At 37.2% G+C, this 13,789-nt stretch overlaps 2 protein-coding genes across 2 annotated transcripts in view; both read right to left on the reverse strand.

The window, feature by feature from the left end:
* Positions 1 to 1,693: 1,693 nt before the first annotated feature.
* Positions 1,694 to 4,358, reverse strand: LOC123866705 (catalase-like). The gene is made up of 3 exons (XM_045908383.1): positions 4,326 to 4,358; positions 3,646 to 3,734; positions 1,694 to 3,109 (listed from the first exon to the last, which is right to left on the reverse strand). The coding sequence occupies exons 1-3, from the start codon at positions 4,348 to 4,350 to the stop codon at positions 1,694 to 1,696; spliced, it is 1,530 nt and encodes a 509-aa protein (XP_045764339.1). The 5' UTR covers positions 4,351 to 4,358.
* Positions 4,359 to 9,411: 5,053 nt separating this feature from the next.
* Positions 9,412 to 13,789, reverse strand: part of LOC123866788 (catalase-like) — a 38,348-nt gene continuing 33,970 nt past the window's right edge. The window contains exons 2-3 of the mRNA XM_045908490.1: positions 12,917 to 13,205; positions 9,412 to 10,863 (exon numbers count right to left, since the gene is read on the reverse strand). Coding sequence (XP_045764446.1) covers positions 9,412 to 10,863; positions 12,917 to 13,012 — 1,548 coding nt within the window. The 5' untranslated portion in view covers positions 13,013 to 13,205. The remainder of the gene's footprint in view (positions 10,864 to 12,916; positions 13,206 to 13,789) is intronic.

A 13,789-nucleotide genomic window follows, 5' to 3' on the forward strand; every position in this document is an offset into this window, starting at 1 on the left:
TTATTTGTGAACCTTATAGCGTTAGTAATAAAAGCTAAATTTATATAAAGGTATTTGGACCGTATTATGATCGCCATGGAAACTTGAACGAATTTTCAACAGAAGCCTTATTCGCGATTAGCTTCAAAACTAACTCGCGATTAGTTAATAATTAATTATTAAGCTTATATCTTAAAATAATTAAGTACAATTAGTAGTATTTTTGTTTCTGCAAATTTCTGTTATAAATCTCTGGAAGTTTTTGATTCTTTTTTTTACATTACGTGTTGATCATGCTTCAGACTTCAGAGTACTAAGTTTAGCGTTCACACTCATATAAAATCCTCAGGGCGTAAAAGTCTTATAAATAAGCTTATTTTATAAATAATCATAATTAAATACCTAAATAAGTTTTTGACTGGAATTAAAACTTTGAGTGTAGACTTTAGTTCTTGTTTGGTTCACAGAATAAGACTCCAGGAAGGCTATGAAATTGCTTATAGTCCTTTGTTTTGGGTTAAAACGTCATTGTTAGTTTAATTAGCTATATTTATTGGATCTGTAATGTAATAGAGATCAAAATAAGGTGCTTAGCTCCTAAAACAATTAGTAATTATGATTGCAATCACTAATCAGATCTAATAAATGGTTATATTTATGTGTCTATGTCTAGTCTAACTTTCTTAGTCTTGTTTCAAGGAAATCGTGAAGAAACCTGCCTACATGTTCTTCATAATGTTCTCAAAGGTGTTTGAAGTAAACCGATCCGCACTTTGCCGGACCACACACAAATCACATCAAAATCGGAGCTGTTTCTGAGGACTTGCTAAGATTGGCTATTTTACTACTTTACTGAGTCCACTAAAAGAGCTATTTAATTCTTAATCTTAGTTTATCAAAACAGTGAAACTCGACCAATTAAACAACGATTTATTTTAGTTTGTCATGTCCCCGCCTTTACTCTCTAAAACTCTATTTAAATCATATTTTAATAATACTATTTACCGTCTATTGAAAGGCTTCAGCTCGGGGCACACCATAAGTCAAATCCTAACTATGTTTAATGACGACATAAATAAAAAAGAACAACAAAGTTTGGACTAATTATGGAGGATTTATATCCGTACACTACCACACCCTCAAGATCGAGTAGGTACCTAACAAAATAAGAGCGGTCTACGCCCTGAAGTATAAATAAATAAATGCCCGTGATTTCATCCGCGTGGATATCAGTGTGTTAAAAATTTTGTGGGGATTCTTTGATTTTCCAGGATAAAAAGTAACTGTCCGTCTCCAGGATGCAAGCTATCTTTGTGCAATTTTTTTTCCAGTTGGTTAAACTATAATTATAAGCCGTGAAAAGGTGTCAGACAGACCTACTTTCGCATTTATTTTATAACATTAAGTACCTACTACCTATGGATAAGGATATCTCAAACAGACAGACAATAATTCTTTGCTCAGTCTGTATTATCAGTTTTCACTTGAAGTCCCGAAAAATCTCTTTTGATTTTTTTTTTACTGATAATTCTAAATAACAGTAGCATGGGTTTCAATGAAGTTCTCTACATAATTTTAAATATTTCACTAGGAATTTTTAACTCCAATTTATGTAGTTCTCGTAACAATTTTATTGATACAATATTATGAAGCAATATTGAACATAACGAAATAATACTAGAAAAATTTGAAAAGATTAAATAATCATCAAATTTTACGATGCACTATTTAATGCCTGTGCTAAACGATTTCCTAAATCTGGATGAATCGTTGTAAAAATATTTATAGCACGCTCTTGAATAAATTTATGAACATTCTGCAGAGGTAATACTAAATTTTCAATTAATCGAGTTCGTTCGTCGTTAGTGAGTTCGTTTGCATAAAATTCTGCAGCTTGATCAAAGTTGTCAGCCTTGCCTTCTACAATATTAATTAAAGCTGACTTATGTTTTGGCATGTAGGGGACAGGTCCGTTGAACGAATTAGGATAATAGTTGGGAGCATCTTCTTCATTATTCCCAACTGGAGGTACTCCGTCTCTGAGATACGTAAAAGTTTTTGTTTGGAATGGACAATTAACAGGAATTTTCTTGACATTCGCCCCCAAGCGGTACAGGTGAGAATCCCTGTAGGCCAATCGACGCGCTTCAAATAATTTATCAGGCGCACCAAGTATCCCAGGTACTAAATTAGCTGGACAGAAAGCTAGCTGTTCTATTTCTGCAAAGAAGTTCTTAGCGTTTCTATTTACAACTATTTTACCAATTGGATGTAAGGGAAACTCTTTTAAAGGAATTGTTCTTGTAACATCAAATACCTGAGATCCAACTTTATTCACGTCAGCTGTGCTTAAAATCTGCACGCTTACTGTCCAACTGGGGAAATCACCATTCCCAATCGCTCGATATAAATCTCTTCTTAAATAATCAGGATCTATAGCACTTAAATTTCTAGCTTCCTCTGATCTTAAATTTTTAATGCCAGCATCTGGCAAGATATGAAATCTGACAAAATGTTCATCCCCATTTTCATTTTCGACCTGATACGTATGGATTGGATAGCCAGGCATATTTCTGTAACTGGCTGGTATACCGCCATCAGAGTACAGTAATAAATAAAAGTTTATCATCTCAGGGATTAGAGTCACTACATCCCAATATGTGTTGAAGTCATAAAGATTGGACGCTGGATTCCTTTTAGTTCCATGCCACCGAGTGCCAGCATTAAGCGGATCTTTGTAAGGGTATACAGGTGTATGAAATCCAAGCAAATCGAGATTGCCTTCTTCCGTATAAAATTTCACTGCAAAACCTCGACTATCCCTGTTTAAATCGGAACTTCCTCTTTCTCCTTCTCCCGTTGAAAATCTCACTGCAACTGGCGTCTTTGTTCCTATTTTCTTTAGAAAAGCAGCCTTACAAACATGTGAGATATCATGTGTTACTTCAAAATACCCAAAAGCTCCAGTGCCTTTAGCGTGAACGGGACGAGGCGGAATATTTTCTCGTACTCTATGAGTTATAGTGTCCATAAAGAATTCATTATGAATCAATGGAGTATTTAACGTGTTCGTAGCATCCTCGTAGGAAACTGGAGCGCCACCACTTGTAGTTAACATTCCGATGGGACCCTGAAAATGTTAGTTAGAAACTAAAATTTCTCCCAAGTCGGCATCTGTATGAGTAACATAATTTGGAGGTCCGAATTAGACCTCCTTATTTCTTCCGTGTCTCAGAGCTCTGTCAGTTAAGCTGTCAGTCCTGGTTATTATATTTAACAAGTATTTAACGTCCAAGGTATTTAACTAACAATTAGAAAAAATCGATAAAAAGAGTTAAAATAATACTCAGTCACTACAAGTAAGGACTTGGAAACTCACCGCATTATTATTCCAAGAAAACCTCTACCATTATGTGATATAAGTATAAAAGGGGGCATGACCCTCAGAAATTAAGATTGAAGTTTTAGGAGCACCATAATATATGTATATTATGTATTATAATTTCATTTATTCAAATATTTCAGTTTTCGGAGTATTTATGATAAAAGTTCATTACGGTCATTATATTTTTAATGATCGATTGATTTTTGCTCGACTTAATAAATCGGTAAATCCTTTGGAATACCTATTAGTACGGACTGTTAATTATTATTTATTGAGCTTACATTAGTCTTGTTCTTGAAAAGTAAAGTTTGGTCGCCGGCTGGATCCCATTGTTCTGTTTCCGTCACAACCGCTGATAATTCCGTTATTACTGAAATAAGAAGACGACATTGAGTAGATTTAAATAATTAAGCTAGTCTACGATATAATAGGAAAAGATGTCTGACTGACTCGGACATGAAGGGTTCCGTACCCATCGTATTAGAAAATTTGTTTAATTTTTTTCAAGACGGCTATTTTGAAATTTTTATTATCACACTTCACACTAATATTATAAAGGCGAAAGTTTGTGTATGTACGTGTGTGTGTGTTTGTTACTCCTTCACGCAAAAACTACTAGACGGATTTGGCTGAAATTTGAAATGGAGATAGATAATATCCTGGATTAGCACATAGGCTACTTTTTATCCCGAAAAATCAAAGAGTTCCCACAGAATTTCGAAAAACCTAAATCCACGCGGGCGAAGTCGCGGGCATCGGCTAGTTTGTTATAATAGCGGCAATAGATTCTGTGAAAATTTCAACTCTCTACCTATTACGATTCACGATATGCGGCCCGCTGGCAGACAGACAAAAGGACGGATGGATGGACAGCGGAGGCAGTAATAGGGCACCCATTGGCACCCTTCGGATTGCGGAACCCTGAAAATATCACATTCAAAAAATTCTACAATGATTTTACCTGCTACAAGTAGCAACAACTGCATCGTGGATGCCCTTCACTGTTTTGACAGCTGAGTCTTATCAGAATATGCAGTTTGATGCATAACCGTATCAAGACTTGTCAGTTCCTCTCAAGTGTAGATCCTGACACCTGTCAAAGTAAGATGCCTATCTTAAAATCGCAGGTCAATCTGAAGCCGATGTTATACTGTACCTGCCAGGACCCCGCACATAATAATAGCTCGATTACCACTCACTCACTCATTGACATAATTGTTCTAGAAAGAGAAGGAAAATGATATAATGATGTAGGGGAGATGTGTTCAGGTGGGGGAGTCGGCTGGGGAAAAATTATGACATTTCGGAAAAATAAGATGGCAGCCGACGTGATTTTTGCAGCTCCTTTGTTTTTTAAGGGACTCCGTTCAAACTCTTAACTATTATAGAATGTAGTAAACGGTTAACAGAAAATGTGGAAAAAATTGGAAAAACAAGATGGCGGCCGAGCCGTAGCGTTTTAAAATTTTTGACGGGGTGCAGGAACAGTATAACAACGGGTTCAGAGTACTGATGGGGTTACCGCGCTATTCCAGTGCGTCACAGATGATTTTTATGCCATAATGAGGAAAAGAACTAAGAATATTAGCCATGTTAACATAACTATAATTCCCCTTTTCCCCCCAACTAAGCGTAGAGCTTCTGCTAAGAGTATAGATAGGTACGACAATGGTACCTACAACGGGTGGGGTTTGAACCGCGCTCCGCTCCTTAACCGTTGATCTATTGAGCCTCAAAAATAATATGTCTTTTATAATAATAATGTACCTAGTCAAGCTTATCTGTTATATTATTATGTACTTACTACTTAGGGAGACTGTGTTTACTATATGTACCTACTAGCTGATGCCCGCGACTTCGTTCGCGTGGATGTAGGTTTTTTTAAAATTCCCGTGGCAACTCTTTGATTTTACGGGATCAAAAGTAGCCTATGTGCTAATCCAGGGTATAATCTATTTCCATTCTAAATTTCAGCCCATTCCGTCCAGTAGTTTTAGCGTGAAGGAGTAACAAACATACACACACACACACACACACACACGCACACACATACAAACTTTCTCCTTTATAATATTAGTGTGATTGCAATACTGCAGGTATCTTTAGAACAAGAGTGAATACGCATCTTCTAGGTATTACGCGTCCCATCTTAGGGCACAGCATCACTTTTTATCAGGTGTGATCGTGGTCAAGCGCTTACCTACTAATATGATGAATTTAAAAAAAAACTCTTTTTTTCGTAGTAAAATAATAATTTAATCTTACCTAATAATTACAGCGACAACTTTATTTTTAACGACTAAGTACTTGATGTCATCTGAGATCTGATTCTGAATCTGCAGTTTTATTCATAGCTGTACTTATCAGCTTCTTTGTAGGTCAATTACCCTGGCACGTCTAAAATAATAAGATTGTCAATGATATTACTTGTAGATGTATATGTAAAAAACCGTCCAAGAGCGAGTCAGACTCGCGCACAGAGGGTTCCGTACTCGAGTATTTTTTCCGTCACTTTGCATGATAAATTCAGAGCTATTATGCATAAAAAGAAATTGTTTTAGAATTTACAGGCAAACCCCTTTCATATGATACCCCACTTGCTATATTCTGAAACTAATCATTATTTGTTCATGAGCATATTTTAAGTTTTTTTTTTTTTGAGGTATGGAACCCTAAAAACAAAAACATTTTGGTCTAGCCGACGATCTAGATACAATGTGATAAGATACAGTCATTCTTATCTAATGTTTAGTTTTTCTTTTAAATTGATTTATCCATACTAATATTATAAATGCGAAAGTGTGTCTGTCTGTCTGCTACGTTTTCACGGCCCAACCGCTGAACCGATTTTAATGAAATTTGGTACAGACTTGGGATACATCCCGGGGATGGGAAGGCAAATTGAAGATTTCCTACGGGAATAAAAAACTGTAATCCACGCCGGCGAAGCCGCGGGCATCCTCTAGTTGTCAATAATTTTTTACGGTCTTCCGGTACGTTGCACAACGCACCACAAACGCTCTGTTTTCACTAGAAAGCTGGATCCGATATGTGTAACACGAGAAGCCGATAGAAATAACACCTATACTCCTCTTTACAAGCCATCTGATACAGATAGCCCGTTCACTTAAGAGATATTGATCATTCACGCCCTTTCGCTGCATGCCATACATCTATCTAAAGGTGCCCACGCACTTGAACTGAACTGCAGCTGAACTGCGCGTCGCGGCAGCGCCCCGCACGATATTCCCTCCAGCCGCGACGCGCGGCAGTGACGCGCTACGCGGTACACGCGTCGCAGCTGGAGAGAATATCGTGCGGGGCGCTGCCGCGACGCGCAGTTCAGTTGCAGTTCAGTTCAAGTGCGTGGGCACCTTAACTTTTGCGTTACATCTGACTCCAGGGACGACCGTGAGCTCGATGGGGCCTGGTCTAGCACTGATTGGGGACATCCCTAATTATGTAATCAACTAATTTATAGGTAGGTACTTACACGGCAACAGAAATAAATTTAAAGCAACCTTTTTGCATTTTTGTGGTCCAAATCGTTTATACTAATTATATAAATGCGAAAGTGTGTCTGTCTGTCTGTCTGCTACATTTCACGGCCCAACTGTTTAACCGATTTGGACGAAATTTGGAACAGGATCAGCTTATATCCTGAGGACGGACAAAGGCTACTTTTTTTCCCGGAAATCAAAGAGTTCCCACGGAATTCCTAAAAACCCATCCGCTAAACCGATTTGTATGAAATTTGGTAACGAGGTAGCTTGCGTCCCTGTAATTGACATATGTAACTTTTTATCCCGGAAAATCAAACAATTCCCACGGGATCTTTAAAAACCTAAATCCACGCGGACGAAGAAGCCCCTTGTCTGACTCGCCATCTCCCACGTAAAAATCTTGCGCCTGCGAAAATTATTAACGACATTTCAACTTTTCATACATTTGCTAGTCTTACGTGCAGATCATACCAAGGTTTTTGTTGAACATAGACGGCAGATCTGATTGCAGCCAAGCGCAAGTCTATAAATGTGAAAAAATGTAGGTCTAAGACCTGGGTTTTGGGACATGACCTGCCTACTTCAGCTTGCTAATCCATTTAACTATGGTTCTGCTACGGATTATCACCTCGTTCTGAGTACCTGTACTTTTGACGACCTACCTGGCGCAGTGGTGAGCGCTGTGGTCTTATAAGCGAGAGGCCTCGGTTTCGATTCCCGGTAGGGGCAATTGGGAAATTTATAATTTCTAAATTGTTTCAGGTTTGGTCTGGTGGGATGCTTTTGCCGCAGTTACAACCCTATGGGCAAAGGCGTCCCGCCAAGCGATTTAGCGTTCCAGTACGATACCGTGTAGAAACCTATAAGGGGTATGGGTTTAGTAAAACTGCCATATTCGTCCCAAGTTAGCCCGCTTCCATCTTAGATTGCATCATGACTTAGCACCAGGTGAGAACGTATTCAAGGGCTAGCTTGTAATGGAATAAAAAAGGTACTTACCTAAGTATATGCTATTTCCAATTTAATTCTATTTGTTTAACGAAATATAAGCGGATTGTCCGAAGCATACCTAATCAATCGAGCAGCGAATATCTATCGCTTATTAAAAATCCTTCAAGCGAGATTTGATTCATAAGATAGTGTTCTGTAGATGTCATAATATGCAGATTGGCAGACTTCACGCACTTTTGAGAGCACTCTCACTTTGGAGAACTCTCTCTCAAGAAGGCATACCTACAGGTTTCCTCACGATGTTTTCTTTCACCGTTAAAGCAAATGACATTTAATTACTTAAAAACACACATAACTGCAAAAAGTTAGAGGTGTCTCTTGACATATAATTATAGTTAAGACATGCAGGATATTTTTTACCCTAAACAACATAGCTACATGAGAGAACCAACCTGCAAAATCTTAAGTTTCTAAACCCAACGATTTCGCCTGTACACGTTGATATTATTATATTAGTTAATCAGTGTCTCCCTTTACTTATAGATTATGCATAATATTATGACCTAGCTTATTAAATAAAATAATAGTTGATGTAATACCTACTTATTATGAAAACCACAGCTATAAGAAACCTTGACCTGAAAATAGTCGCGCAAAAAAAGTATTCAAACAAATATTTTTATGTTTGCTTTATTTTGATGTTTTATATAGGTACGTTTTTCTGATAAGAAGCAACGTTTTTACTCTAACCTCATTACAATCAATTAAAAAAAAAACCGGTCAAATGCAAGTTGGACTCGTACCGTCGTACAATAACAACCATTTTTTTTTGTAATGTAAGTATTTCACGGTTTTCGGATTTTTCCCTTTACATTAAAATCAACCTACATACCTGCCAAATTTCATGATTCTAGCTCAAAGGGAAGTACCCTGTATGTTTCTTGACAGACACGACAGACAGACAGACAGAGAGCAAAGTTATCCTATAAGGGTCCCTTTTTTCGTTTTGAGGTACGGAACCCTAATAATGAAGCACGTGCTTAGAATAGGCATATTATTTCTTGATTTGAATGATAGTAGGTATCATAATCATAATAATCGACCGATCGCTGGCTCACTACTAAGTACGGGTTTCCTCACAGACAGAAAATTATTTCGCCTCAGTATAGTACGCTGGCCAAGGGAATTGGCATACTTCACATACCTTTGAGAACACTATGGAGAACTCTCAGGCATGCAGGTTTCCTCCCTCACGATTTTTCTTCACCGTTAAAGCAAGTGATATTGAATTATAGCTTAAAACGCACATAACTCTAAAAAGTTAGAGGTACGTGCCCAAGATCAGACCCTTGGACCTTCGACTCGGAGGCCAACCGATGCGACGCGACGTCTTGGTAGGTATAGGCACTTAGTAAACTGGTAGGTACTGATGAAATAAATATTGTAGCACGTAAAGTATCACAAAAGTAACACAAAGTATTAGAATTATTATTATTGGAGCTAATAAATAATAATTTAAAAACATTGTTTATTTAAATAATAAATAGGTAAGTATTTACAATTAATTAATGTTCCCTATTCACTGAACTTACTCTAATAATGCTGATAAGAATCATGATACTGCTTAGTTTTATTTGATCGCAAGCCTTGCTCTATTCGGTAACCTAAATCCGGATGTATGATGCTAAAGATTTTAACTGCTCTTTCTTGAAGAAAACTGGCAGCAGACCCTAAACTGTAGAGTACGTTTTCAACCAGTCTACTGCGTTCCTCTTTGGTCATCTCATTCATATACAACTCAGTTGCTTGTCTGAAGTTATTAGGTTCAGGTTCTGTAATTTCAATTAATGGTGTTCTATTTTTGTCATCATAGGGAACGGGGCCGTTGTAAGAGTTCGGAAAATAATTTGGTATATCTTTTCCATTGTCCTTAACTGGAGCTCGACCATCCCTATTATAAACTTGCATAACTTTGGAGCGGAAAGGACAATTCACCGGAATTTTATGGAAATTTGCCCCCAAACGGTAATACTGAGCATCTCTGTAAGCTAAGCGACGTGCTTCGAAGACTTTATCTGGGCCTCCAAGAATACCGGGAACTAAATTCGCTGGACTGAATGCTAATTGTTCTATTTCTGCAAAATAATTCACCGCATTTTTATTAAGTACCATTTTCCCTACTTCTTTCAAAGGAAATTCGTTTAAAGGAATAGTGTTTGTGACATCGAACACATTAAAATTAGCATGTTTCACGTCATCGAATGTTAAAACCTGCACGCTGACAGTCCAACTTGGGAATTCACCATTTCCAATAGCTTTATACAAATCTCGCGTGAGGTAATCCGCATCTTCGGCTCCGATTTTTCTGGCTTCCTCTGATCTTAAGTTCTTAATTCCAGCATCTGGTGTGAAATGGAATCGGACAAAATGTATGTCGCCATGATCGTTTTCAACTTGGTATGTATGGATGCCAAAACCAGGCATATTTCTATAGCTAGCGGGAATGCCGCGATCACCAAAAATTAATAAAAACATGTGTATACTCTCAGGTTGCAGAGTTAAGAAATCCCATACAGTATTGGCATCGAAAAGGTTTGTGGCTGGGTTTTTCTTCTGAGCGCGTACGAATGTAGGGAACAGGCGTGGATCATTGTAAACATACATAGGGGTACTGAAGCCTACTATATCGAAATTTCCTTCTTCAGTATAAAACTTCACAGCATAACCTCTAGGGTCTCGAGATGTATCACTGCCGCCTCTTTCTACGACGACTGGCGAAAATCTGGCAGCTACTGGTGTCTTCTTTCCGATCTTGCTGAATAATTTAGCTTTACAAATATGTGAAATGTCGTGTGTTACTTCAAAATATCCAAAGGCTCCGCCAGCCTTCGCGTGAACCACACGCTCGGGAATTCTTTCTCGGACCAGATGTGTCATGGTATCCATGAAAAATTCGTTATTAAGAAGCCTCGTGTTGAGCGTATTTAATGCTTCGCTGTGAGGAACGGGTGCTCCAGCGCTAGTTGTCACTATACCAATTGGACCCTGGAATCATAAAATTGTTCAGCGTTTTAATATATGTATTTAACAAGTGTAAATTAAAAATTTATAACACCCCCGACGATCCAAAGTATCTGAGTTTTCCAAAACATCATTTTCAAATAAATAATTATGTATTTAGGCAACGTCCATCTTGACAGCTTGACATTTGTCAATTGACATAATATTATGAACCTAACGGTTATCTAACCTTCTTTTCTACAAGAATACTAGAAAAGAGCTGATAACTCTTAAACGGCTGAACCAATTTTTTTAGATTATAGCTAAGAACACTCTCGATCAAGCCACCTTTCAAATAAAAAAAACTAAATTAAAATCGGTTCATTCGTTTAGGCGCTACGATGCCACAGACAGATACACAGATACACAGATACACAGATACACACGTCAAACTTATAACACCCCTCTTTTTGGGTCGGGGGTTAAAAATCCGTTAAATGTGTTTAATATGTATCTGTCTCGCTCTCCTGAATAGGTGCCTACGTAATAAATGGACGTATTGGTAAACAGTGCTCCTTGTTTGAATTCAAAATCGTGGAAAATATCAAAGTTGGGACTTCCAGAAACAGCTCATTGTGAACCGTTGAGTCTCCCCAAGCCCGTAGGCACAAAATACGTCTCAAGATGTTCCAGTACAAAATAAAAATAATTAAATTAAGGAAAAGTTGACTGACTGACTGATCTATCAACGCACAGCTCAAACTACTGGACGGATCGGGCTAAAATTCCGCATGCAGATAGCTATTATGACGTAGACATCTACTAAGAATGGATTTCTGAAAATTCAACACCTAAGGGGGTAAATAGGGGCATGAAATTTGCGTAGTCCCCGCGAACGAAGTCGCGGGAATAAGATAGTTTATATACATGATACTGAGTGCCAGTACCATTATTACAACTAATATTAATAAATTGATCAATAAATAATTGATAAATTGATCGATTTTTATAGAGTCGATAAAAATACCACAGTTTTTGGTAATGTCCTATGCGTGATTTGTTAGCTTAAAAATCAGAAACTGAACTGTAATTAATTCTAAAATTACCTAGATTGCAAAACCATTGCATTGAAATTTCAAGTACCTGTATAATGAATGATTTTATATAGTGAAACTTAACATTCCTCGCCACATTGAAATTTTAACTTGGCTGTATCTCATGGACCGTGATAGGTAGAGATTTGAAATTTTCACAGAATCTGCTCGACGCTAATCACCTAATAACCTATCAACAAATAATAAAAACCGGCCAAGTGCGAGCCAGACTCGCGCACCGAGGGTTCCGCACTCGGGTATTTTTTTCGACATTTTGCACGATAAATCAGAAACTATTACACATAAGAACAAATAAAACTCTGTTTTAGAATTTACAGGTAAAGCCCTTTCATATGATACCCCACTTGGTAGGTTTAGTTATCTTACATAGAAAATTGAAACAACACACATTTTTTAAAATGATGTAACCACAAATTCACTGTTTTCGGGTTTATTCCTTTACTTGTGCCATAAAACCTACCTACTTGCCAAATTTGATGATTCTAGGTTAAGAGGGCTCTCTCCGTCACTCGTTTCATACAATCGTAGTTCCAATTTCATTTGAATATTAAGCAACCAAAGTCCATGAAATTTTGCAGACATATTCTAGAAACTAATATCTATGTCTGTGGTTTTCCAGATTTCTGTTAAAATATTCGGTTTCAAAGTTACGCTGTCTTAAAAATTTTCATACAAATCTTTGAGCCCCTGTAATTTTAAAACTACATATTTTTAGAAAAATCTAAAACACCACAGACACAGATATTAGTTTCTAGAATATGTCTGCAAAATTTCATGGACTTTGGTTGCTTAATATTCAAATGAATTTGGAACTACGATTGTATGAAACGAGTGACGGAGAGAGCCCTGTTAACGGGAAGTACCCTATAGGTTTTCTTGACAGACACGATGGACGGACAGACAGACAGACGACAACAAAGTGATCCTATAAGGGATCCATTTTTCCTTTTGAGGTAGGGAACCCTAAAAATGGTAAAACTCACCGTCGTCTTCTCTTTGAACATGATGATCTGCTGTGCTGAGGGGTCCCTTTCGTCCGCGACAGCCACTGCAGCCAACACCACTAGAACCACTAACATTCTCCCTTGTCATATGCAAACGAGCAACAACTTCGGTACACCTCACCACAGGCTTTATAATGCTTTGAATATTGTGACCTTCCTTCGACCACGGAGAGTCCGACACGATTTCCCAACTGGGTATAATAAAATTGATCAACGTACGTAATTGCTTGAATTGGGTCTTAAGTAACCCAACAGTTTTTTTATTGCTCTGAAATAATAAAAGGTGTTACTTCAGCAAGTATAATACAGTTGATGTTACGTCTTAGCATTGTTAGATAGTAACTGTTCTTTAAAAATTTCCATTATTATTTTACCGAAATGTATATTATTTTTTCTCAATGAAATCAATTAACTTATCAATTCAGAATTTACACAAAATTGTTGTAAATGTATTTTTTGTTATATATACTTACTAATCGTTATACCGAAATAACCCCCCCCCCCCCCCCCCCCCAATAACCTTTGAATTGTGCTTCTTCTGCTTATTATATAATATCTATTTATGTATTTGTTACGAATAACAAAGATATGAACTGATATAATAATATGTTTGTCAACGACAGAGCCTGTACTCACTAAACACTTGTTATTCCATGCGCCCTACGTTTACCGTTTCAAATCATAAGAGTAAGTTTGTATTCCCATAGTTATTTTAAAACGTGGTATTTTAATTTTTTTAACTCAAATAATTATGTTCTGCTTTTTAAATCTTATTATCAGCTATTTATTTAAAAAGGTACCTAAAGGTATTTTAAAGTAGGTAACAATAAATTTATGATTTCATTAATTAAA

This window comes from Maniola jurtina, chromosome 7, assembly GCF_905333055.1.
Source record: "Maniola jurtina chromosome 7, ilManJurt1.1, whole genome shotgun sequence".
Lineage (NCBI taxonomy): Eukaryota > Metazoa > Arthropoda > Insecta > Lepidoptera > Nymphalidae > Maniola > Maniola jurtina.